Raw genomic sequence first — 27317 nt, forward strand, 5'->3', positions numbered from 1 at the left:
ACTCCTTTCCCAATTTTGAACCAATCAGTTGTTCCATGTCTGGTTCTTACTGTTGCTTCGTGACCCTCGTACAGGTTTCTCAGGAGACAGGTAAGGTGGTCAGGTACTCCTCTTTAAGAATTTGCCACAGTGTGTTGTGATCCACACAATCAAAGGCTTTAGCGTAGTCAATGAAGCAGAAATAGACTTTTTCTGGAATTCTCTTGCTTTCTCCATGATGCAGCGAATGGTGGCGATTTGATCTCTAGTTCCTCTGCCTCTTCGGAACCCCACTTGTACTTCCGGTACTTCTCGGTTCACATACTGCTGAAGCCTAGCTTGTAGGATTTGTAGCATCACCTTGCTGGCATGTGAAATGAGCGCAATTGTACGGTAGTTTGAACACTCTTTGGCATTGCCCTTCTTTGGAACTGGAATGTAAACTGACCTTTTCCAGTCTTGTGGCCACTGTTGAGTGTTCCAAATTTGTTGGCATATTGAGTGCAGCACATTAACAGCATCATCTTTTAGGATTTTAAATAGCTCAGCTGGAATACTGTCATCTCCGCTAGCTTTGTTGTTAGTAATGCTTCCTAAGGCCCACTTGACTTCACTCTCGAGGATGTCCGGCTCAAGTTCAGTGACTGCACTATCATGGCTATCAGGGATATCTTTGTATTCTTGCCACCTCTTCTTAATCCCATCTGCTTCTGTTTGGTCCCTCCCTTCTTTGTCCTTCATCATGCCCGTCTTTGCACAAAATGTTCCCTTGAGATCTCCGATTTTCTTGAAGAGATCTCTAGTCTTTCCCATTCTGTTGTTTTCCTCGATTTCTTTGCATTGTTCATTTAAGAAGGCCTTCTTGTCTCTCCTTGCTATTCTCTGGAACTCTGCATTCAGATGGGTATATCTTCCCCTTTCTCCTTTGCTTTTCGCTTCCCTACTTTCCTCAGCAACTTGTGAAGCCTCATCAGACAGCCACTTTGCTTTCTTGCATTTCTTTTTCTTTGGGAAGGATTGAGTTGCTGCCTCCTGAACAATGTTACGGACCTCCGCCCATAGTTCCTCAGGCACCCTGTCTATCAGGTCTAATCCCTGAAATCTATTCCTCACCTCCACTGTATATTCATCAGGGATATGAGTTAGGTCATACCTGAATGGTTTAGTGGTTTTCCCTACGTTCTTCAATTTAAGCTGAATTTTTTCAAGAAGCAGCTCATGATCTGAGCCACAGTGAGCTCCAGGTCTTGTTTTTACTGACTGTATAGAGCTTCTCCATCTTTGGCTGCAAAGTACATAATCAATCTGATTTCGATATTGACGATCTGGTGATGTCCATGTGTAGAGTCGCCTCTAGTGCTGTTGGAAAAGAGTGTTTGCTATGATCAGCGTGTTCTCTTGAGAAAACTCTATTAGCCTTTGTTCTGCTTCATTTTGTACACCAACGCCATGCTTGCCTGTTATCCTGGTGATTTCTAGACATTCTACTTTAGCATTCCAATCCCCTATGATGAAAAGGACATCTTTTTTTGGTGTTAGTTCTAGAAGGTGTTGTAGGTCTTCATAGAACCGATCAACCTCAGCTTCTTCGGCCTCAGTGGTTGGGGCATAGACTTGAATTACTATGATGTTGAATGGTTTGCCTTGGATTTGTACTGAGATTGTTCTGTCATTTTTGAGATTGTACCCCAGTACTGCTTTTCCCACCCTTTTGTTGACTATGAGTGCTACTCCATTTCTTCTACGGGATTCTTGCCCACAGTAGTAGATATGATGGTCACCTGAATTAAATTCGCCCATGCTTGTTCATTTTAGTTCGCTGATGCCCGAGATGTCGATGTTTAATCTTGCCATCTCATGTTTGACCACCTCCAGCTGACCTTGATTCATTGATCTGACATTCCAGGTTCCTAAACAATATTGTTCTTTACAGCATCAGATTTTCTTTTCACCACCAGACACATCCACAGCTGAGTGTCCTTTCGGCTTTGGCCCAGCCGCTTCACTCTTTCTGGTGCTACTTGGAAATGTCCTCTGCTCTTCCCCAGTAGTATATTGGACACCTTCCGCCCTGAGGGTCTCATCTTCCGGCGTCATATCTTTTAGCCTTGTGATACGTTCCATGGAGTTTTCTTGGCAAGAATACTGGAATGGGTTGCCATTTCCTTCTCCAGTGGACCACATTTTGTCAGAACTCTCTGCCATGACCTGTCCGTCTTGGGTGGCCCTGCACGGCATAGCTTATGGCTTCACTGAGTTATGCAAGCCCCTTCGCCACAACAAGGCAGTGATCCATAAAGGGGGCTGGAGGAAGGGAGATCCCCCCAAATCAGACAGAGACAACTTCCATGACCAGAGCCCTTTTGTTCGTGGAAGACAGGTCCTGGATTCAACCCACCGAATTTGTAGTCACCTTTTTACAGGAAAAAATAGAAATAAAAATATACGAAGGATATATAAAAACAAAAAAAGAAATACAAGTACACAAGATTTAAGACACTGCATAAAATCAAGAAATCAGCAAGAAGCAGTACAAAGACAAAACTTTGTTATATTTTTCAATGATTCATCCAGTGATTTTATCTATCATTGACAGCTCGCATCATTACACAGAGGCCAGAAGCTTGGGTGGTAGGTAATTTTACACAGACTAGAAGTGTATATTTGGGGGAAAAAAGGCTCACAGATCAACTAAGGTTGAGCTGTAAGTTCTTTCTCTAGTTTGGTCTTTGTTTTTTTGGCCAAAATGTGTTCCAACCTCTCAGGATCCTTTTGAATCTTGGTTCCTTTCTTCTGTAGTGTTGGATATCCCTCCTAGCTTTATGTCATCTGCAAATTTGATAGCCAGCTCCTCTGCACCCTCATCCAAGTCATTCATAAAAACATTGAGCGTCACAGGGCCTAGGACAGAGCCCTGTGGCACGCCACTCGGGACTCCCTCCAGGAGGATGCCATTAATAGTTTGTGTTAACAATTTCTGTCTTGCCTTTCTACAACCAAGTATACCCAATGTGACTCTGTTTGAAGGAACCTTGGGAAAAAATGTTGAAAAGGGAGAGGGCTTTTTTGCAGCTTGCAGACAGGATGGCAAAGTGGGAAGCATGCCTTCAGCTCAGACCTAATATTACCTAGTTTTCAGAAATAGCTCAAAACTAAAAGCTGAAAATGAAACTTCTTGCCACCATTTTTTTGCATGGCTAAGCAAAGTTGAATCCAACATGTATTGGCATATTCACATGATTGGCTTGGCTCAAGCGGAAGTAATTCTGGCCGACTTCCCTGAAGTTGCCACACACTGACATGATCATGAGGAGGAGCCTTACATTTAATGAACAAGCATCTGTAATAGGAAATTAGCAGCTATTGCCAAATGTAATGACTGATTCTCTTCTTAACGGCATCAGTATCATGTGACATTGAGATTTGTTCAGTCTAAAGTGTTTAAAATTGTGCTGCCGCTCTTAATGTCTACCCTTTTAAGTTATAATTAACATGTCATGGATTAATTATTAATAGGTAGTCTTAAGTAAGCTTGATTTTGTAGTCTTAAGTAAGCTTGATTTTGTTCACTTTCTCATTTTTGTTCAGTGTTATGTTCATTCTATTTCACTTCAGTTTGCAATTTCTTAAAGGACTGCATGAAAATTCATATACATTTTTATGCACGTTTTTAAAAATATAGAAATTTTTTACACTTAACTAAATCTACACACTTTTGTATGCATTCTTCCAAATATATCCATTTCTGCAAGCAATTTACCCTAAACAATGTGTTTTTGTGCAGTTTTCCATAATAGACACATTTTTGTGCACATGGTTTTGTAATATATGCATTTTTGTGTGAACCTCTCTGTAATGTACACAATTTCACATGGATTTTTCTATTTGTGAAGTGTATCACAAAATTCCAAAGAGTGCAAATATTGCCATATAACTGTTCTGGTTGGGGTGGGGTTGGGAAGTACAAATTTAGTACGTTTGCATTATAATGTAAACCAAATGGATTTCTCATCCATCAGAATGAGGCACTGACAGGGAGACAGACAAGAGTGGCTGGGGGGGCGGGGGTACTGGCAGGGGGAGAATGTGGGGGGTGAATTTGCTTCTTGAGTTGTGGAGACAAGAGAGGGTGGTAATGCACGCTCCTGCCTCAACACGGTGGGAGGTTATATGCTGGGCCTGATTAGTTGGCAAGTAGGTACAAGGTTCTGTCCATGCTTACTTGGCAGGTAGGTGAGCTTTGTCACAGGGGAGGGGGTGTTACAATCTCCATCAAAATTCACACTTGGCTGCCAGTGAAGAAGATTCCCATTTCTCCTCCTCACTTGGAGGAAGGGCAGGGGTACTTCCTCTGCTGGTACCCAGACTCGGGGATCTTCTACAACATTTTGTTGCAGGTTTTGGTTGTATACGGAAATAAATAGTTTGAGTATTAATATCTATTTCCAATTTAGCTTTGTTATTTGATTTACAGATTGAAAAGCAAGCCCTAGAAACTGCTGTTATAACAGCAATAAAAGCAGAAAGGGAAAATATGAAAAAGCTTCATGAAGAAGAAAAGGAAGTATGGCAAGAGGAGCAAAATAAAGAGCATGAAAAGGTTGCTCAAGCAATTGAAGATGCAATGCAAGAGCAAAGTCAAAGCAGTCAGGTTAGGTAACTTAATGTTCCTGTTTACCACGTTGGTTTTGTATTGTGTTTTCTCCTTTAGGTGTGTTACGATCTATATTGAGTGATTGGGCATCAGTGCATTATATAAATTCAGGCATAGTGTTAAAAAAAATCTGTTTAAAAGCAGGTATAATTTTAGAATAATCTGTGTTTCACTTTGTGCAACAAAAGTGAAAGATTTGTGTACATTTTATTCAGTTATTCCCATTTCATAACATCATCCCATCTAATAGCAATTTTGGTTGGTGGAATTCAATTTAGGAGCAAAATGCCACCCAAAAATAAGATAGTGTTTTTTACATATACAGGGGGCTTCCTAGGTATGCCAAAATACTGAAGTCTTCAAATTAAATAAAAGTAAGAAATGTTTTAAACCATAAAAAGGGCCCTGTGAACTTCCAGGACTTGTGAGCTTTTCGGATCTTTCGAATGTTGAGGAGAGAGAGATAAGACAGTTCTCTGGATGGTGTGAAGGAGGTGTCTAAGGTGGTGTGAGGGAAGCATGCAAGGTATGGGTTACTCCCTCTCACCATCCAGGTAAGACCGATCACGTGATTCATGATCCTTTCTCCTAGGTCCTGGTCCCTCACTTCCTGCCTCAGTTTCCTTCCCTGCCTTCAGTCAGCGCTGGAGTTCTTTCCTCAGCCTTCACCTTACAATCTATTTTCCTACCCTTCACCTCTCCTATTCCCCCTTGATCCTCTCCTTCCCTGCTTACCGACACAGTCCCATTGGCCCTGGTAGTAAGGGGGCTCTTCAAAATAGAGAAGAAAAACTTCCAAAGGAAAGAAGAGGAAGGCAGCGTTAGCAGCACTCAACTACAGAAGTGATTCTAGCCTCCACCTGACACACTACTCAGCCCGCCTCCCACCAGGGCTCACTAGTAGTGCCCGAGTACATCACTGCCCAATCGGCGCGCTTTGCAGTGCCACCAGAGGCACAGGGAGAGGGAAGTTAGCTCTCTCTTCCACAGATTGGAACAAATAGCCTTTCCTTCCTTCTGTCCCAATCCTTCATGCCCTAGGCACAAATTGGATGTATATACAGATTATAAATCAACATACGCAGAGCCAGAGCCATTAGGCACATAGACTCACTGTCCATCTCCTTTCACCCAACCTTCATTGGGAAGAAGGTGCTACAATCCATGATAGCTAGATGGACATCTCTATGGCCTGTGACTCACAGCATGTTCCGAGCCCTCAGAGAGGCATATTTCCAAGTGGGGTACTAGATGCATTTTGTCCCTAGTGCGCATGCATGGAATTGTGTGCATGGGGTAAGGCACCATGCAGCACACAGCTGGCCATTTTACATGCTAGGAAGGTTTATGTTGAACTAATGTTAGGCAATTGTGTTTTCCAGGTATATGTTTCTTTTTTTACATTTGACATGTATATTCTGTGTGTGTGTGTGTGTGTGTGTGTGTGTGAGAGAGAGAGAGAGAGAGAGAGAGAGAGTTTCTATGTGTGTTTATGTTTTCTGTGTCTGTGTGCTGCAAAAGGGGAAGGGAAAATAGTGTGCATTTGAGTTCTCTACAATGGACAAGGTACTAGTGTCTTTTGTTTCGAGGAAAGCAAAATGATTTTTCATTGTTGTTGTACATAATATAGCTTTCTCTGTGTGCGCCGACGTGCACCAAAGTCATTTATTTATTTTATTTGAAATACCTATTGGCCGCCTTTCAGGGCAAAAGTCCTCCCAAGGCGGCGTACAATAATAAAACACATAATAAAAACCAATGCAGTCCTAAAAGCAACAAAACACAGTAAAAACAGCAAAAACACAGTAAAAACAGCAATAACAAAAATAAAAACAGCAACAACAGCAAACAGCAAAAGGGGGTTGGACTCGATGATCTTGTAGGCCCCCTCCAACCCTCCTATTCTATGATTCTGTGAAACATATCAGGGGAAAGCCAAAGTAAAATAATATGTTTTCAGGACCTTCTTAAAAGCCTGCAATGATGTGGCCTGGCGGACCCCCCCTGGCAACTTATCCCAGAGGTGTGGGACCACTGTGGAGAACGCCCTCTCCCATGTGGCTGCCCACCTATCTGCTCTCACAGGTGGGCAAATGAGCACTTTACATGTGTAGGTTCAGTGTTGGGGGCACAATAGGGGGCATATCATGACCTTGATCTAGCCCTGGTCCCCATCTTTGGATATTGAAGTCCCTATCACGTGAGCGCTCAAGTTTCACCAGTCAAGATTGGAGGTGGTTGCAACCTGGCAGCAGTGGTCTCCTTGAAGAGAAGCACCAGGGAGAGCTCCAGGAGAAGGAACTCTATACATACATGCTTATACCCAGAGAGGTCTAGGTCAAAGAGAAGCTGAACACACTCTAGAGAGAGAACCAAAGAGGTTCACTGCCGTAAACTCAGGGTGGTGGTGGAAAGTGTCCATGTTGAACTAAGTTAATAAATGTGGAAAGCTTAGTAACCTGGCTGACTTCATTAAAACCCATTTTTCACCTGCACTAAGGCATCAATCTTTTTATGGAAGGACAAGTTGCTTACCTGTAACGGGTTCTTCAAGTGGTCATCTGTGCATTCACACTTATGGGCTCTGCACCTGTATGGTGTCTCGATTCAGGAAACTTCTAAAGCTGAGGAAGTTTTGGTGGGACCCCTCCCCCACCATCCCATCACAAATGTCTGGAGGGGTTCCCGCCTATTCCCTCAGTTTGATGAGACCCCATGTGGTCTTGAAACCAAAGGAAACTGAATGAGCAATCATTTTGGTATCAGACAAAAATCATAGCATGAACACCAAAGTGGGGACAGTGGGTGGGTTGTGTGAATGCACAGATGACCACTCACAGAACCACAGTTACAGGTAAGCAACCTGTCCTCCTTCTTTGTGGTCGCTGTGCATCACACATATGGGCGAATAGCAATCTCACTAACTGGGGGTGGGTCAGTGTCCTAATGTAAGACAGATGAGAGAACAGCGTGACCAAACGGGCAGTCGGCTCGAGACCTCACATCCAAACGATAATGCCATATGAACATCGATGGGGTTGCCCAAGTGGCAGCACAGCACAATTCCGGAATGGAGACGCCCCTGTCGAATGCTGTCGACGTTGCCATAGCCCTTGTGGGGTTCACCATCATTCTACCCAAATCCAGGTTTGCCAGTTCATAGGCAAGGGAAATAGTCTGTGTAACCCCAGAGGCTAGTCTTTGAGCTGACAATGGGAGACCCTTTTTTCTTCCCCCATAGCACACAAAAAGTCTCGGTGATATGAAAGAAACTTCTGTTCTAGATTTATAGAAGGCCAATGCCCCCCTCACATCCAAAGCATGCAGTCTCTACTCCAGCTCCAAAGTTGGGGATGGAAAAAAAGGCAGGCGGAACAATGTCTTGATTGACATGAAACGCTGAAACCACCTTAGGCAGAAATTGGACATCTGGGCGGAGTACAACCTTATCTCTATGGAAGACCATATAAGGACCATCCACTGCTAGCCTGACGGCTGAAGTGATCACTACTAAAAAAGCCTCCTTCCAAGTTAAAAGACGAACGTCGATTTTAGCAAGAGGCTCAAAGGTTTAACTGTCAAAGCTTGAAGGATTACTGACAAACTCCAACTCGGAATAGGAGTTTTTACCAGAGGTCAGATTCTACACTCCATGGAGAAACTGTCGAATGTGAGGGTGTGAGAAAAGAGTAAATCTTTGTATGAGAGCATGCGATGCAGAAATAGCCACCAAGTACACCTTAATAGATGAGAACTTAAGCCCACTTTCAAATAAGGAGAACAAGAATGGTAAAATAATGGAGATGAAAAAAGTAACAGGACCTAACCCTCTTGAAATCACAAATGCCGAAAATTTCCCCTGCTTAAGGGCATAAGAACGTCTGGTGTTGGCTTCCTAGCCGCCTCTAAGATTCTCCTGATTGGTTCCGAAATGTGTGAGAGATCCTGCAGGTTTGGAGCCTCCATGCTGTCAGTCTCAGCGTTCAGAGATCAGGATGTCAAATGCTGTCAGGATGCCCCTGTTGCCCACTGACTTCTCCAATAGCCACAATCAACACTCGGACAAAAGGGCTGCTTTCCAAGGCTTTAATTCCATTTATCCTAATGAGTTATACAGATGCTAATTGCTTGAGACTCAGAGAAACTACGAAGGAACAGCCATCTAAGGGTTTCTAAGGGTTAGGACATAAGTTGATCTCTGGGAAAAACATGGCAATTCTCTGAACTTAAGGGGTGGGAGGGCAAGATCTCCCCCTCTCCCATGATGCTTCTCGGTGCAGTTGTTGACGTCGAGCCAATCAGGCTGAGTGCCGAAGCTCAGCCCCTGTGATCTCTCGCTTGTGCCTGCGTCTGCGCCTCACATCTAAAAGTTCAGGTTGTCCCTCCCTTTCCACGCCTGGTTCTCTGTTGCTCCCAGGGATGTGAGCAGGGGGGGGCTCCCCCTCCAGCTGCGCCTCTGAAGTCTGAGAAAGTTCCTCCCCCACAAATTGTATCTCCTCCTCAGAATCAGAGCTGCTTTGGGACTCTGTGGGCTCAGCGACAACCCTGACAACCCTGACAGCGACAACCCTGACAACCCATTCCGCTGGGACAAGAGATCTGCTCTCATCAGTCGCCAGAGATACTGCCCCGGAAAGCGACAGAGCAATGGGGCGAACCATCCCTGTCTTGGCCACCACGGTATAATAATTATGCAGTCTGTGCTGTTGTCCAGGACCTTCGACAACACCCGAGTTAGTAGAGGAAATGGTGGAAACGGGAAATAGAATCTCTGGCTCCACGTCAGGAGGAAAGCGTCCCCAACAAGGCTTGACCTATGCCCGCTCTGCTGCAATACGGCATAATTTGTTGTCCTCTGTCACAAACAGGTCTATTTGGGGGTCTCCCTGCTGGTTGAATTGAGTCGGTAGGACTTCGGAGTGGAGCTCCCACTCGTGCAATGCCTGATATGACCAACTGAGCATATCGGCCAGAGCGTTGCCAGATCCTGCTACATGTACTTCTGTCAGGGAAATTCCCTTCACAATTTACCAATCGAGAAGGTTCAGTGTAAGTCTGACTAAAGGGGGGAATTTCGTTCCCTCTTGCTTGTTCAAATAGTAAACTACAGTTGTGTTGTTGGATGTGACCTGCACAACCCTGCCAAAAACATCACTTCGAAGGCCTTCAGTGCTTTCTGGACTGTGAGCAGCTCGAGATAGTTGATTTATTTTTCTTTCTCCAATGCAATCCAAAGGCCCTGCACCTTGAGGGATCCGCATTGCGCCCCCCACCTCCATAGGGAGGCGTCCGTTGTGAGCAGCCTGGAAGGCGATGTTTGGTGAAAAGGCACTCCTGGGAGGGGATGAGTGAGGGAGATCCACCACCAAAGCGACTCTCAAACCTTCTTGGGGATGCGAAGGTGAACGCGCCTTGCATCACTTAAGGGATCGAACACATCGTTGAACCACAACTGAAGATTCCTTATTGGGACGCGGGTGAACAGGACTACCGCATAAATTGTATTGTAGCTGCCATAAATCCCAGTAGCTGCTGGATGGAAAAAGTGGTTACAATATCCAAACAAAGAATGTCTGCTACCAAGGTCACGAGTGGGTCCTCTCTGTTCTTTGGGAGAAACGCGTGACCTAGAGTGGAGTCCAAAACTGCACCTATAAACTGAATGACTTGGGTTGGGTTCAGAGAAGACGTCTGAAAATTTATGTAGAGACTGAGAGCAGCTAGGAGATCGCAGATGAGGGACACAGAATGGAGAAGGTCTTGGTACCGACTCGGATCTTGTCAGTATTGGTGAGTTCAGCAGCGGCAGCAGCGGAGGAAGGCCTCCTGAATGCTTCGTATGCAACTTTCTCTCATCTCTCTCCTTCTTTTTCTCTTGCTCCATGGTCTTAGGCCTTCGAGCCTTTTTCGACAACTTTTTCACTGTAGACGGCATTAGAGATCTCCCCAGAGTAAGTGGCTTCTCCGTTCCACCTGTGGTTAGAGCTGGCATGGAGGGAGAAACAGGAGGCTGTGCTTTTTCTGTCCCCTCTCTCCTGTGAGATGCTTTCCCTGAGGTGGAGGGTGGCGCCATTATAGTTTTAGGGGTTTCAACAGCAGTCAACGCCTGCTTCCAAAGTTCTGCTTGCAGCGTGTTGGCCTGATTTCTACGGTCTTGTTTAGAAAAACCTTGGCAGAATGACCAGGCCTCCATTACATGCCCCTCTGCAAGGCAGAGAAGACAGCGGGAGTGCCTATCTGAACGTGGCAATTTACTCCCACACTGCGAGCACTTCTGAAAGGGTGCTTTCAAGGCCTTACGCCCTGAGGCAGACAGCGCGTGATCCATGGATCACTCTCTTCAGAAAGAAGAAAATTAACATCAAATAAAAATAATAATGAAAAGGATGGAAGAACAGTAGAAAGAGGTATAGATAGAATAAAATTTCAGCTGGCACACGTGCCAAAAAATGCATTCCAAAACGGAAGAAGATCCCACTGAGGCACCACAGTCTGCAGTCGAAGAAGAACTGAGGGAATAAGAGGGAATCTCCCAATGACCCACGCATAATGATATAATGTGAAAATAAGTTGTCTAAACAAATAATTTACATATAAACGTAATAGTTCTCCCTGAATTTCTCAGAAAAAAATCATAGCTAGGATTATGTTACAAACCAAAATGCTCATAGAACTGAACTCCAAAAGCCTGGTTTGGATTTAATGCTAAACAATTGTTTATTGTTATGTGCACGAGCCTCAGTGCACAAGCTTCAGGTTTGTGCACTCTCCACTCCACTCCCCCTGTCCTCCTCCATCATGGCTGTGAGATCAGATGTTTTTGCTTCCAGTTGTAATTAGCCAGAACTTAGCATTGGTAAGCTATGGTGTCAAGGTTCCCCGTATGACCTGGCCCCCCGAGCAACTCCTTAAGAATCTCTTGCCTACTTAAGAATCCCACCTTCCTCCTTTTAAACTTCCCCTTCCCAGTAACGTGCAGTTTAGTCTGTAGACATGGTGTGACTGACATTCTAGACACAGGGTTTAACCACAACATTTTACTGGTAAATTTAAAGCTAGCAAATCACAACTAAAGGCATTTACACAGTACTTCTGAGTGATACAAAAGGCATTAAAAGAAAATAAAAGTTTCAAAATGCAAAGTCCTTTACCTGAGCTGACCTATTCTAGGCTGCTTCTTCCTGCTCACCCTTCAGACTCTGCGCTCACTTCAGGCTCTGGCTGTGCCTGTGCTCTCACTGGCTCTGTCACTCTCTTTATATACCCTTCCTCCCTCAAAACTGAAAGTACTTCTTCAAACCTGAGGAAATGAAACTTAAGTGGAGAAATGAAACTGACACTTAACTGGGGAAATGGAACTACTCCTCTCAGGGTAACTCTCTCCCTGTAAGCCTGACCTTTTCTCCCTTTGTCCCTGTAGGCATCAAACCTTCACATTGTTTAACCTGAACTATGGTTAGTTGAAACAAGCCAGCTTCATAAATTGTAGTTGAAATATGGCTTGTTTCAAGTAACCATAATTAAAAGTAATCATACTATGTCCAGGTTTAGGCATAACATTTAACTGTGGTTAGTCTCAAATGGAAACAAAAGCTTCTGAACGACTCCTTCTGACCAGGCCAGGGGAAGGGGAGGAATGCAAGTTTGAGGCTGGTGCAAATTGTTTCCATAACCATAAACCATGGTTTATTGTTATATCTAAATGACGTGTGTGTAAAATCAGCCCATAAATGCATATCAGCTCTTAAGACATTGAATTTTGTAACTTTTTTCCCCTATAGAAACAACTTATTTTCTCTACAGACAACTTGAATGTTATGTAAATCCAAGTTTGCCAAGTTACTTAATAAACTGGAAATATTGTTCCTTGAGGAGACATAAATATGACAAAGATAAATGATATTAGTTCATCGAGGGAACGTTTTCTAGAGCAGTATCTGCAGCAGATGTATGGAATAAGTAAATCCAAAAGATCGTTTGTTTCCTTTGAGCAGGGTATGCTGGGATTTCCATTTCAGACATATGTTGTCCAGGTGGATAAGTGCAAATTATAAAGGAGACCTATTTTATTCAAAGGAAGGCCTTTGCATATCCTTCTTCAGTTTTGGAATGTAATATGGGTGAAAGAAACACAGCTTCCTAAAATAAGTAGACTACTGCTTACAGCAGTATGCTTGTGTTTCCTCTACAGCTTCAGCATCTTTGTACCACAGACTGAAATATCCTTGGTATGGATTTTACATGCTGTGCAAGCGGGACGGCGTGCTGGCAGTGTTCCCCTGTTTTGTTCTATCTTTAGCATCTTGCTTCTATTTGACATGGACCTTTAAATGCAAAGGCCAATCCTTATATAGTAGCTGTCAGAATAAATCCTTGAGAATTCTTCCTTCAACTTTTTTTTTTTTTTAATTCAAACCATTGGTGTGCTGCCAGTGGAAAAGGACAAAATCTATATTCAACAACTATAGTCCACATTATTTGATTCTATAGAAAATATTTATCCCACCTATTTTGTATAAAACACAGACAGTATTTACGATAGAAGGAGGACAGATATATGACAATTCAGGGATATTGAAGATAAGAGAAGATTTGCTTTCAAACAAAGGGAAGTAAGCGAATTTGCAGCCATTTTACATTCGGTGGAACGCAAACTTCTTAGTAAGTATACCTGGGGCTGAAGTGTTATTCATATATTTTCTATATTTAGTATCCTACTTTTTGTAGAAGAAAAGAAAGATCTCTGAGGCAGCTCACTAATATAAAATCCAAAGTGAAACTGGATAAAAACTTAATGAATGAATAAAGCAAAACAGAAACCAATAATTACTTAGTGGAGGGCGATTCCCTATGGCCGCTAGACAGCGGCTAGACAGCCATAGGATATGCTGTTTTCCAGGAACCGACCTCGGAGCCTGCACTTTCCCAGAAAACTGACCTCCCCGCACTTCCGCACTGCCCCCGAGGCAGCACGGAACAGCCCTGTCTTCTGCGCTCAAGTGCAGAGGGGCTGAAAAGGGGCATGGCTGGGGGTGTTCCGGGGCGGGGAGATGTCAAGGGCTCCTTGGTGGCATCTTTCAGTCTAATCCAGTAGCCAAGTCCAGACACAGACAAAGGGATTCTTTTCAAAGCTTTATTCCTTTTTTACAACTTAACAACTCTACTATTAGCGACTAGCTATGAGCAGCAGAGTACCTATGCCCTCAGTTGGAACAGTTGGTCCCCATTTGAAAGAGAATCACTGGCAGACCCTGAACTTATGGGCTAGGAAGAGTCCCTCTCCTTTTCCCTTGGATCCTCTGGGAGCAACCGTTGCTTGTGCGCCAACCGGGCACTATGCCTCCTTTCTGCACCCTCCATTTGGCGCTGCTCCCTGCATCGGCGTCGTGCGTCCAGCAAGCCCTCTTCCCACGCTCTCTCACTCCCGGGACCGCTATCTATGTCAGGAATGCCAGTGGGAGGAATCTCTGCCAGCTGTTAGCCCTGGGAAGGATGAGCTCGCTCCTCTCCCAGGAGCGGCTGCTCCACCTCAGAATCAGAATTACTCTGGGATTCTATGGGCTCAGTGTCCACCCTGACAGGAGAGCGTAGCTGCGTGTCCGACATATCCTATTTATCATACAGCAGCCTCCTTCCCCGCTCTGTGCTCCTGCGGCTAGTCAGCTGCAATCGGCTGTCTAGCCAAAAAAGGCGGGGCAGGGGAAGCGCGGAGGGCACGATCCCTGCCTAAGATAGGCAGTCGCCTCTGAGTTCAGAGGCGGCCACCTATCTTGATAGGATTGCACCCTAAATAATAGAAAGAACACAAGCATTCCAGTTAGAGGATCTCAAAGCCCCTCTGGCAAAGCGCAGCCTTTGTTTTCCACTACACACAAACTGGGAGGAGGTGGAGCAACTTTGCCAGAAGGGATCCCTACAACGTTGGTGCCATTGTCAAAAAGGCCCTGTTCCAGGTAACCTGCAGGCATCAGAGGGACCTACAGCAAGGCCTTTGAGAAAGATCTCAAGACATGGGTAAGTCCATATAAGAGCAGGCAGTCCTGAAGGCATCCTGAGTCCAGACCATTTAGGGCAGGGGTGAGCAATTTGTGGCCCTCCAGGCGTTTTGGCCTACAACTCCCATCAGCCCTAGCCAGCATGACTCATTGAACATTATTATAACATTATAGCATGCTGGTATGTATGAATGTCTTTATTATTATATTTATTAAGGAATGTCGCCACATGATACCCGAACAGTGGGCCTTCTCAGTAGCAGAACCCACTCTTTGGAAAACTCTCCCCTCTGTGGTTTGGGAGGCAGAAAATGTGGGATGTTTTGAGTGTCTCCTGAAAACGCACGTGTTCACCCAAGCTTTCCCTGGCTTGTAATTAAAGTAATCACACTGCTCACCTTTATTGCTCTGTGCCATTATTATAACTGGAATTGTTTTTAATACTGTATTTTAAATGTGATTTTAATATTTATATGTGGACCGCTTAGGGATTTTATTATATTTAGCAGTATACAAGTATCACAAATAAATATTTTTAAGAAATATATACCCCACTTTTCCTTCCCAAAGAAGTAGTCACTCAAAGCACCTTGCAAAATATAAAAACATAACCAATCACTGTTCAAAGCAGCAGCAAAGACAGGCACAAAAAAACCAAAGCAGTCGATGAATAAAACAACTGCAGAGTCAAATATGTGTTTAAAGAGAAATGTCTTCCAATTGCCAGCAGAACATAGACAAAGAAGAAGATGGTACTTGACACCTTGGAGAATGGAACATGTATAAGCTCTCTGTTTTTTGTATATACTGCCCTTTTTTGGTTTTATTATGATGGTTTGTTATGGTTTTTATTGCATTTTTATTGCACTGTATTTTATTATATATTGCATTACAATTTTGTTAATATTCTTATTCAAGGCTATAATAGGATATCCCACATTGTCCTCAAGGTGCTGGAAATGTGCAAACAATATAGAAGATTTGTAACATTTCTGGAGGTTTTGCCCCAAGATACAGGTTTTTTTAAATATGGATATTGATGGTGCAGTCTTACACATGTCTGCTCATGCATAGGGGCATTAGAGAAATTTGCAACAGAATCAAATGCATTTGGATTTCTATGAATCCAACTTGCCAATTCCACAGCAGACTGGCTTTTCCCGAGCTGCAGTTTCCGCAGACTTGTGGGCCAGTTTTTTACTTTTCGCAATTTTACACAAATTTAGTCGTAGAAAAATATGTAAAATAAAAAAATACCAGCCAAAAATATGCATTTTCCCCATAGGCTAAAGCATGAAAATGTGCATTGGGGGGGGGGGGAGGGGGATTTGCCCATTTTTGTCAGTGTGAATTTTCGCAAATGCAAATTTGTGCTAATTCAGGAAATTGTAAAAAATCCAATTCTGTCAATGAGTGGATGATGGAATGAAAGGCACCTGACAATCTGTGAAACACAGACAGAACAGATTTTTCAAAATCCATACATCCCAACTCATGTATAGGACTATAGTCCGACAAGAATAGAACAGATGACTGATGTCAGGGGTGTTTCTGAGCGCAGGGAGCTGGATAGCAGTTCAGATTCTGAAGGAGAACCATCAGATGTGGGGGAGATATTTCCCCAGGCTAGTCCAGATATGAGTAGGCCTGCTTCTCAGGTTACAAACGGACAGATGGCTGAGCTTGAGGGTCCTTCCTCACCCCCACTAGAGACAGCGAACAGGAGATTGACCTAATAGATGCCAGGCGCAGAGCAAAGAGAGAGAAGGCAGGGGCGGAACTTAGACGGTCTTCCCGATTGGTCTTGCATGAAAAGCTGCGCTTAGAGGCCTCACGAGAAGAGAGAGACCTCCCCCCCTTAAGTTAGGCTAGCGAGACTGCCTCCCTCTTCAAACGGTGGGCAACTGTCGTAAATTCCATTTGGATCCCCTGGAAGCATTCCTTGGTAGACGGAGAGTTCTCTAAGAATTTGTATCCGTATGACCCTGTGAAGTAATGGATTAAAAGCTGTAGATGGAAGCCTCTCATCTGTGTATGTTTGGGCACTGAAGTGAAATGGGGGCTCAGGGAATCCTGACAACTATAGTTGCCTGAATTTCTATGATTTCTATGAACTATAGTTTAGTCTTCTATAGAGATTAAATTGTATAGGGATTAAATTGTCCGGAAATTTTGAGGCCATGGTAAAAACATTTTGTTCAGAAAAATTGGAAATTTTGGAAAAATTGAAAAATAAGCAATACTTTTAGCACTCTGTCATTCTGTTGCTTTCAGACAGCATTCCCCACCTGGTGCCCTCCAGATGTTTTGAACTTCAGCTCCCATTAGCCTCAGGCAGCATGGCCAATGGTCAGGAATGCTGGGCACTGTAGTCCAAAACATCCAGGGGGCACCTGGTTGGGGAGGGCTGCTTTTAGAACATCAAACAGCCTTTCTGTTCCTAAACCTATCTTATGTGTAACTTAGTTTGCTCATAAAATGTTCATTATATTTTAAAACTTTTAAAAGTAAACTCAGTAAGTAAATTTGTAATTACTGTCTGAATAGATTAGAACTACATGGAGGGAGCAATCCTATGGCTGCTAGACAGTGGCTAGATGGCCATAGGATATGCTGTTTTCTGGGAAGCGACCTCAGAGGCAGCATGGAAGAGCCCCATCCTCTGTGCTCGCAAGAGGAGCATGGAACAGCCAGACAGGGGCGTGGCTGGAGGCGTTCCGGGGCAGGGAGAGCGTAGCTGACTGTACAACACATCCTGTGTGTCATACAGCAGCCTCCCTCCCCGCTCCGTGCTCCTGCAGCTAGACAGCCACAATCAGCTGTCTATCTGAAAAAGCAGGTCAGGAGAAGCGCGGAGAGAATGATCCCCTCCATGCTTCTCCTGCCCTGCTGTGGATAGGCGGTCGCCTCCGAGTTTCGAGGCAGCTGCCTATCTAGATAGGATCGCTCCCTAAATGGCTGCTACAGCGTCAGAAACACAGTGTCAGGAGCGCCCTAGCTGCCTCTTACAGTCCCCTCCAATAGCCAACTCAGGACACAGATGACGAGGATTCTTTCCAAGGCTTTATTCCTTTATTACTTAATGACTCTTTCAGATGCTAGTCACCAGCGACTAAGCAAGGAGCTGCACTGGGGTAGTTAGCAGAGTAGCCTAAGCTCCAGGTAAGGCAGTTGGTCCCCGTTTGAAAGAGAATCACAGGAAGACTCTGAACTTATGGGCTATGGACAGATCCTCCCTCTTTCCCTTGGGTCCTCGGGACGCAACTGTTGTTTTAGCACCAAACGAGCGGAGCGCCTCCTTTCAGCGCCCTCCATCTGTCGTCACTTCCTGCGTCTGCGCCGAGCGTCCAGCAACCCCCCTCCAGCGCTCTCTCACTGCCAGGGTCACTATCTCTCCCAGGAATGCTGGCAGGAGGAATTTCTGCCAGCTGCTGTGCCTGTGAGAGATGAGCGAGCTCCTCTCCCACGGATTGCTGTTCCTCCTCAGAATCAGAACTGCTCTGGGGCTCTATGGGCTCAGTTTCCACCCTGACACACAGGACGCTACAGAACAAAACCCAACTGTCATGAATGCACAGTGGTGACCCCACTTACATGTTGGGAAACTGAGCATAAATGTCTATCAGTAAAATATACTTTGGATCAATAATTTTAATAAAGAATGAAAGAACTAACTATGCTAGGAATCTTTCCCATTTTTTTCCAGGCCTTCACATCTCTAGTGTTGTATCCTGTTGATATTTGCAGTCTGGTAATAATTGAAGATTCCTGGTGCAGTTTGCAAATTAGGCCATCCTCGTAATTTAACTGTTTAATTTAGGACAAAGATGCAAATGGCTATTTGAGGAATTTTTAGTTGCTCCTAATTTCAGGAAAACATAGTATAAAAAGCAAAATTAACTATTACTTTGCTATACAATTTTAATGCTCAACATTTATTGTTAAGTATGCTCCATATAATTTTCATATTACCCCCAGTTCAGGCATTTCTTGAATAATCCACTTCAGGCTAAGCATTTATCAGCAGGCGGTTATATTATGAGCTTTGCCAATCTTTTTTCATTTTTATTTTGTTAAATATTTATTGTCTGGTCCACCTGTACATCCTCCATCACTTGATTGCTACACTATCTAGACTCAGTTCAGACATAATGGTGGCCCCCATGTGAGCACATTGAGAGCATGTAGGGCTTCTGCCAGGTTCATAGTCTCGCAAACCCACACAGACGAGATGTTGGTGAGAAACTGCACCCCCATATGGGTGGCTGTTCATGTGAACACTGTAAATTGTGTTATCACAGAGGCTCAAAAAATGCAAATTACTGTGATCATGATGACAGTGGAGGCAGTAGTTCTTCCAAACTGCACACAGCTTGTACTCTTTGCCCGTGCTTAAACTTTCAGATAGTCAATAAGTGATGTGTCTCTGGACACTAATATGACACCGTGGTATTTGGAATGATTGATCATATATTTTGATGCATCTTTAAATTACTTACTGTTACGGTTAATTGTGGATCTTACAAGTACAGAAAAGCTCTACTTTCTAATGTGACTGTAAGGGAATATACAACTCTTAAGCCAGTAATGAGGTAATAGCCGTGTGTTGCAAAATAAAGGTATTTGTTTATTTTTCAGAAGAGTTTGCACAGAATTGTGGCCTATATAACCCACAGGTGACTTGGCTTCAGGCATTCTGCTTCTTATAAACTGTTTAGCAAGAGCACATTTACTGTACATTGTGCAAAGCAGGAATGTTGGCATAACTGAGACTATTTGGATTTCTGTTACTTTATGAAAAGGCAATGAGTATGATTTCCCCACCTGCCCCCTTCAACATCTTTCCTGTAAGAGAAAAATATATTTTTTGAACTTCCCTGTGTATACAGGTCTTTACAGTTTGGGAATAAGAGAGTAAGAGTGCAGTCCTATACACACTTACCTGGGAGGAAGCCCCATTGAACTCAATGTGGCTTCTGAGTAGACATGCATTGGATTGTAGTGTAAGTGTATGGAAAGATGGAAGCATAGTGCAGAAAATGGCAACCAGATGATCAGGGGACTGGAGTGACTCCCTTATTAAGGAATAAGGAAATTTAGTGGGGACATGATACAGTTGTATAAAAGTATGCATAGTATGGAGAACATGGGCAGAAAAGCTTTTCTCCCTCTCTCAAAATACTAGAACACAGGATCATCCAATGAAGCTGAATGGTGGGAGATTCACGACAGACAAAAGGAAGCATCTCTCAAACATCCATGCATGATTTACAGGTTTTTCACCGTCTGGTCTTTTCTCCTTTCAGTGATGCTCCCAAAAATATTTCAATACATTATGGATCTTTTCTGGTCAGTTTGAGCCCTCTTAGGCCCTACTTGGGTAAAAAGGTGTCCAACTAAGTGACAAACACATATTATTGTATTTTCAGCATTTATATATATATAATTAATGTGTTACTTGGGTGAATGAATGCTACCCATTACCCATGCCCATCATGGCTAATAATTTTATTCGAGTCATAGACTATCAAAACAAGGCTACCTCATATATACATTCCAGATGGTAATGGTCACCCTTTCTGGTTCATGGACTTGGATTTAGATGAAAAGGAGAGAGTTGAGTGTCATCAGCACTCTGATGCTGATGTCCCAAAAACTCTAGGTGACCTCTCCCAGCAGTTTCATCTATATGCTTAATAACATGTGGAACAAGATGGAACCCTGAGAGACATCATAGGCCAATGGCCATGACAGTGAACAGGTGTCCGTCAGCACTATCTTCTGAAATTGCAAGGTGCGAAATTGCAAGGGCTGTCAAGTGGATTATGCTTTTGTCTCATGACAAGAATGTTATTAGTAATGAATTCGTAAGACAGCAATCCAAGCTCGCTACAAAGGTGAGCATTACGAACGCACAAATTTCAGCCAACAAGACAATCATGAAATTTGCCACCGTCACCAGTTGTAACCCTATTATTTTCTTATGATAGGTCATTGTAAAAGCAGCAATCAGAGAAGAACAACAGAAAAGCAAGAAAGCTTTAGAAGAAGCTGTAAAGCAAACGAGAGAAGAATTACTGGAATATATCAAGGAACAGAAAAGAGTAAGTGCCACCCTTACACAGCAGTTCCTCCAACAAGTGAAAGCGCTAGAGAGAAATTATTATTTCCAGGCCTTAATCAATTCAGAAGAGGTATACTAAATTTTTAAATTAACTTTGCTGAATAGAATAGCTACTTAGATAGCTGTTCTAGCATCATTGAGCATGCTGTGAGACTTCTTGTGTAAATGTGAAATACTATACTAGCCTAACTGTCAAATTTCAGGAAAGACAAATGGAGGTGACCAGATAATTCCAGCATAAACAAAACATGTATACTTCCAAGTATGTTTCTAATTAGTTCCCTAGTTATGTAACTGCTTATTCTCTTCTCAACATGTTGGTAAAAGGCACTTTATTAATTTCTATCCTACCATTGTTCATCCTTGAGCAGGGGTGGACAACTTGTGGCCATCTAGAGGTTTTGGCCTACAACTCCCATCAGCCCTAGCCTGCCTAACCAATGGTGAGGGATGATGGGACTTGTTGTCCAAAACATTTGGAGGGCCACACGTTGCCCACTCCTGACCTAGGGTCATACATACTAACACGCTTAGAAAGTTCATGTCCCAACAAAAATACTTAGGATTTTGTGGAGGTAAGTTCGTAATTAATGTGTTTCAACCTGCTATGTCTTGTACCTGGTAGTCACAAAATGAAAAGCCATGTTCTGGAAAGGTAATGGACAGTGTAATTTTTTCGATGTAATGCTATTTCTGTTGTCCAGTCAGTGAACAAGATGGATTCTTTATTCATATAAAACCTGGAAGTTAACCTTCACAGTATGGGGCTAGTGCACTTGAAATGTTGTTGTTGTTCCGTTGTGTCCGACTCTTCGTAACCCCATGGACCATAGCACGCCAGGCCTTCCTGTCCTGCGCTCTCTCCCGGAGTGTGCTCAAGTTCATATTCATTGCATCGGTGATGCTATGTAGCCATCTCATCCTCTGTCGTCACCTTCTCCTTTTGCCTTCAGTCTTTCCCAGCATCAGGGTCTTTTCCAGAGAGTGTTCTCGTCGCATTAGGTGGCCAAAATATTTGAGCTTCAGCTTCAGTATCTGTCCTTCCAATGAGCAGTCAGGGTTGATTTCCTTTAGGATGGACTGATTGGACCTCCTTGCAGTCCAGGGGACTCGTAAGAGTCTTCTCCAGCACCACAGTTCAAAAGCATCAATTCTTCAGTGCTCAGCCTTCCTTATAGTCCAGCTCTTACAGCCATACGTTACTACTGGGAAAACCATAGCTTTGATTAGATGGACCTTTGTCGGCAAGGTGATGTCTCTGCTTCTTACTATGCTGTCTAGGCTTGCCATAGCTTTCCTCGCAAGGAGCAAGCGTCTTTTAATTTCATTAAAGATGCGGTGATCTTGGAGCCCAAGAAAGTAAAATCTGTCACTGCTTCCATTTCTTCCCCTTCTATATGCCAGGAAATGATGGGGCCAGATGCCATGATCTTCGTTTTTTTAATGTTGAGTTTCAAACCAGCTTTTGCACTCTCCTCTTTCACCCTGAACAAGAGGCTCTTGAGATCCTCTTCGCTTTCTGCCATTAGGGTGGTATTGTCTGCATATCGGAGGTTGTTGATAATTCTCCCAGCAATCTTAATTCTGACCTGTGATTCATCCAACCCGGCGTTTCTCATGATGTACTCTGCATATAAGTTAAATAAGCAGGGTGACAATATGCAGCCTTGTCGTACTCCTTTCCCAATTTGGAACCACTCAGTTGTTCCATGTCTGGTTCTTACTGTTGCTTCTTGACCCTCGTACAGGTTTCTCAGGAGACAGGTAAGGTGGTCTGGTACTCCCATCACTTTAAGAATTTGCCACAGTTTGTTGTGATCCACACAATCAAAGGCTTTAGCGTAGTCAATGAAGCAGAAATAGACATTTTTCTGGAATTCGCTTGCTTTCTCCATGATCCAGCAAATGTTGGCGATTTGATCTCTAGTTCCTCTGCCTCTTCGAAACCCAGCTTGTACTTCCGGTAGTTCTCGGTTCGTATACTGCTGAAGCCTAGCTTGTAGGATTTGGAGCATCACCTTGCTGGCCTCTGAAATGAGCGCAATTGTACGGTAGTTTGAACATTCTTTGACGTTGCCCTCCTTTGGTATTGGAATGTAAACTGACCTTTTCCAGTCTTGTGGCCACTGCTGAGCGTTCCAGATTTGTTGGCATATTGAATGCAGCACTTTAACAGCATCATCTTTTAGGATTTTAAATAGCTCGGCTGGAATACTGTCATCTCCGCTAGCTTTGTTGTTACTAATACTTCCTAAGGCCCACTTGATTTCACTCTCTAGGATGTCCGGCTCAAGTTCAGTGAACGCACTATCATGGCTATCAGGGACATTCAGATCTTTCCTGTATAGTTCTTCTGTGTATTCTTGCCACCTCTTCTTAATCTCATCTGCTTCTGTTAGGTCCCTGCCTTCTTTGTCCTTTATCATGCCCGTCTTTGCACAAAACGTTCCCTTGAGATCTCCAATTTTCTTGAAGAGATCTCTTGTCTTTCCCATTCTGTTGCTTTCCTCGATTTCTTTGCATTGTTCATTTAAGAAGGCCTTCTTGTCTGTCCTTACTATTCTCTGGAACTCTGCATTCAGTTGGATATATCTTCCCCTTTCTCCTTTGCTTTTCACTTCCCTTCTTTCCTTAGCTACTTGTAGAGCCTCATCACAGCCACTTTGTTTTCTTGCATTTCTTTTTCTTTGGGATGGATTTCGTTGCTGCCTCCTGAACAATGTTACGGACCTCCGTCCATAGTTCCTCAGGCACCCTGTCTATCAGGTCTAATCCCTGAAATCTATTCCTCACCTCCACTGTATATTCATAAGGGATATGATTTAGGTCATACCTGAATGGTTTAGTGGTTTTCCCTACGTTCTTCAATTTCAGCCGAAATTTTGCAAGAAGCAGCTCATGATCTGAGCCACAGTCAGCTCCAGGTCTTGTTTTGACTGACTGTATGGAGCTTCTCCATCGTTGGCTGCAAAGGACATAATCAATCTGATTTCGATACTGACCATCTGGTAATGTCCATGTGTAGAGTCGTCTCTTGTGCTGTTGGAAAAGAGTGTTTGCTATGATCAGCGTGTTCTCTTGGCAAAACTCTATTAGCTTTTGTCCTGCTTCATTTTGTACACCAAGGCCATGCCTGCCTGTTATCCCGGTGATTTCTTGACTTCCTACTTTAGCATTCCAATCCCCTATGATGAAGAGGACATCTTTTTTTGGTGTTAGTTCTAGAAGGTGTTGTAGGTCTTCATAGAACCGATCAACCTCAGCTTCTTCGGCATCAGTGGTTGGGGCATAGACTTGAATTACTCTGATGTTGAATGGTTTGCCTTGGATTCGTACTGAGATCATTCTATTGTTTTTAAGATTGTACTCCAGTACTGCTTTTCCCACCCTTTTGTTGACTATGAGTGCTACTCCATTTCTTCTAAGGGATTCTTGCCCACAGTAGTAGATATGATGGTCACCTGAATTAAATTTGCCCATGCCTGTCCATTTTAGTTCGCTGATTCCCAAGATGTCAATGTTCAATCTTGCCATCTCATGTTTGACCACCTCCAGCTTACTTTGATTCATTGATCTGACATTCCAGGTTACTAAACAGTATTGTTCTTTACAGCATCGGATTTTCTTTTCACCACCAGACACATCCACAGCTGAGTGTCCTTTCGGCTTTGGCCCAGCCGCTTCACTCTTTCTGGCGCTACTTGGAAATACCCTCTGCTCTTCCCCAGTAGTATATTGGACCCCTTCCGCCCTGAGGGTCTCATCTTCCGGCGTCATATCTTTTAGCCTTGTGATACATTCCATGGGGTTTTCTTGGCGAGAATACTGGAGTGGGTCGCCATTTCCTTCTCCAGTGGACCACATTTTGTCAGAACTCTCTGCCATGACCTGTCCGTCTTGGGTGGCCCTGCACGGCATAGCTTATGGCTTCACTGAGTTACGCAAGCCCCTTCGCCACAACAAGGCAGTGATCCATGAAGGGGACTTGAAATGTTGGCTTCCTATTAATTGCAGGAACTGTCCTCAGGACCATGTGCTCCCCCCCCCCCCAGTTAAAAAAAACAGAGAGGGGTGAGGGCGGGTGGGAAGGCGTGCTGCTAAGCAATGTGGTATGGGGCACAGAGGGCTGCTGGGAGGAGGAGGGGGTGGGAAACTTTCCTTCTGTGAACTTGCTTAAGTTGACTTATCTTAGGATTCAAGCCATTGTTTTGCTTGCACAATGTTTAAAGCAACAATATTATTTTATTAATATTTTGTGTTGTCCTATTAAAGGAACCAATTACATCTTTGGGGGGCATATGGCAAGCAGCTAAAAATATTTCTAAGGTATCCAAGCCTGAGAATTTTTGGAAATGCCTACATTGGTTTTCAAAGAGGATATTATTTTCAACAGCTGGAATGAGCTGTAGAGCTTTGAATATATACGGTATAAAAATTGTGCTATTTTACATGGACGAAATGTCCGCAAACTCTAGTGGTTTCTCACATCCACATGAAGGTATGGAGAATGGACTCAGATGGAGAGTATGAACAGGAAATGTCACGTTTCTCAGTCAATATGTTTAAGTCAGTCTCCTACAGGTACCTGAGCTGTGGATCCTTTTTGCACACATTCTCCATTCCCATTCACATATGGTAGCATTTGATAAAGAACTGTATTCATAACTAAAAGATCTGTTCTGTCACTTTGATGTCCAAAGCAGTGCAAATAATTTGTAAAAATTTAATTAAAAATAGCTAAAAGTGCAACTGGATACAATTCAAGTTCCAGAGTGTTGAACAGATCCCAGAAGCCTTCGTGATTATAACCCACCAAAGGCTTTAATAAATAAAACTGTGTTTATTTATTTTATTTATTATTAAATTTATTAATCGCCCATCTGGCTGGTCACCCAGCCACTCTGGGCGATGTACAACGTACAATAAGTCAGTTTAAAACAATAAAATTCTACAATAAAAACATTTTCTAAAATACCCTAACCCACCCCAAATGCCTGCCTGAACAACCACATTTTCAATGCACGGTGGAAGCTCATTAAAGAGGGGGCATGGCGGAGTTCCCTGGGGAGCGAGTTCCACAGAGTGGGGGCCACCACAGAAAAGGCCCTCTCCCTCGTCCCCACCAGTCTAGCTGTCGTGGCTGATGGGACAGAGAGAACTGTGTTCATCTTACCTGAGGAATATGAAAGTCGGTGCCTGGTTAATACGTCTGGAGAGGGTATTCCATAGATGGAGCACCAAAAATAGAAAGGCCCCATCACTATTAACTACCCACCCAATCTCTGAAGGTGGGGGCACTCAGAGAAGGGCCGTTCCCATTGATCCCAGCAGATAAGCAGGTTCATTCCAGGAAGGCTGTCCGACCGGTACTCAGGTCCCAGGGTGCATAGGTCAAAACCAGGACTTCAAATTGAACTGGGAGCCAAGAGAGTTCTTTGAATACCAGTGAAATATGATCAGCATGGCAGGCACTGGTTAGTAACTCAAGGTGCAAACCTATGCATGTGGAGACAGGAAAAAGGCCTACAATTCCCAGCATGCCCCAGCCAGTCATGCTGGCTGGGACATGCTGGGAGTTGTAGGCCTTTTTCCTGTCTCCACATGCACAGGACTGTGCCCTTAGTCAATGTGCTCTTTAGCAGTTATGATTTCAGAATGCTTTTAATAACCAGCCATCTAAACTGGATGCTGCCGAAGCATGGAGGACTATGGCATGTTCATTTTTTCCATGAGAGGCTGCAGCTGGAGCACAGTGATGTGGGGCAGAAATTTTTCCTGTGCTTTTATTTTTCCATGGAAATTGTTCCATTTCATAAGCTCATTAGTAACAATGAATGGATGCCAATTGCAGATACAATTGGCAAGCTTGGCAGTTTTAAAGATGTAACTAATGTTTTTCAGACAATTATCCCTAGCACATATGTGAGAGAATACATATCTTTCATTGATTTATAAACTGGGGAAATAAAAACAACAAAGAGTTCAGCAGAAATGATTACATATTGTCCTGGTTTTTAATTATTGTACAAGTTGCAAAAGTTGAAATAGATAAATGGTTGTCAGCATATCATGCAGAGTTCTTTGGGTTGCTAAAGTTTATTAGTGTGTCAACAGTTTTCAACAGTTGGCTTTGTTCTTAAATTTAAATAATGCTATTGTTTTTAAATTGTTACAAGTATTCCAATGCGATTTCTTCATAATGACATATTTAAATCACATTGGGCCATATCCAAGTCAACGTGAGCACTAATGTAAATTACGTTGCTCTGACATAAGGAATCTCTAGTGCAATACCAATATTTATTTGTTCCTTCATTCATTCCATTTATATCCTCCCTGTCCTCCAAGGAGCCCAAGGTGGTGTACATGATCCACCTCCTGTCCATTTCATCCTCACAACAAACCTATGAGGCAGATTACGCTGAGAGTTGGTGACTGGCCCAAAGTCACCCAGGGAGCTTCATGGTGGAGTAGGCACTGTAACCTGGGTCTCCCAAGCCCTAGTCTAGCATTCTAACCACACCATGCTGGCTCTCAATAGTGTTCGCTGGTGTGATGGGATTCC

General features: G+C 43.5%; 1 protein-coding gene across 2 annotated transcripts in view; it reads left to right on the forward strand.

Moving 5' to 3' along the window:
* CCDC91 (coiled-coil domain containing 91) overlaps positions 1 to 27317 on the forward strand; it is a 201864-nt gene that overhangs the window by 146753 nt on the left and 27794 nt on the right. For both annotated transcript variants that reach the window (XM_084811385.1, XM_084811386.1), the window contains 2 exons: positions 4454 to 4630; positions 20619 to 20732. In XM_084811385.1, coding sequence (XP_084667511.1) covers positions 4454 to 4630; positions 20619 to 20732 — 291 coding nt within the window. The remainder of the gene's footprint in view (positions 1 to 4453; positions 4631 to 20618; positions 20733 to 27317) is intronic.

The sequence above is a fragment of the Heloderma suspectum genome, chromosome 7 (assembly GCF_057233095.1).
Source record: "Heloderma suspectum isolate Gila_16-S chromosome 7, 16-S_ref, whole genome shotgun sequence".
Taxonomy (NCBI): domain Eukaryota; kingdom Metazoa; phylum Chordata; class Lepidosauria; order Squamata; family Helodermatidae; genus Heloderma; species Heloderma suspectum.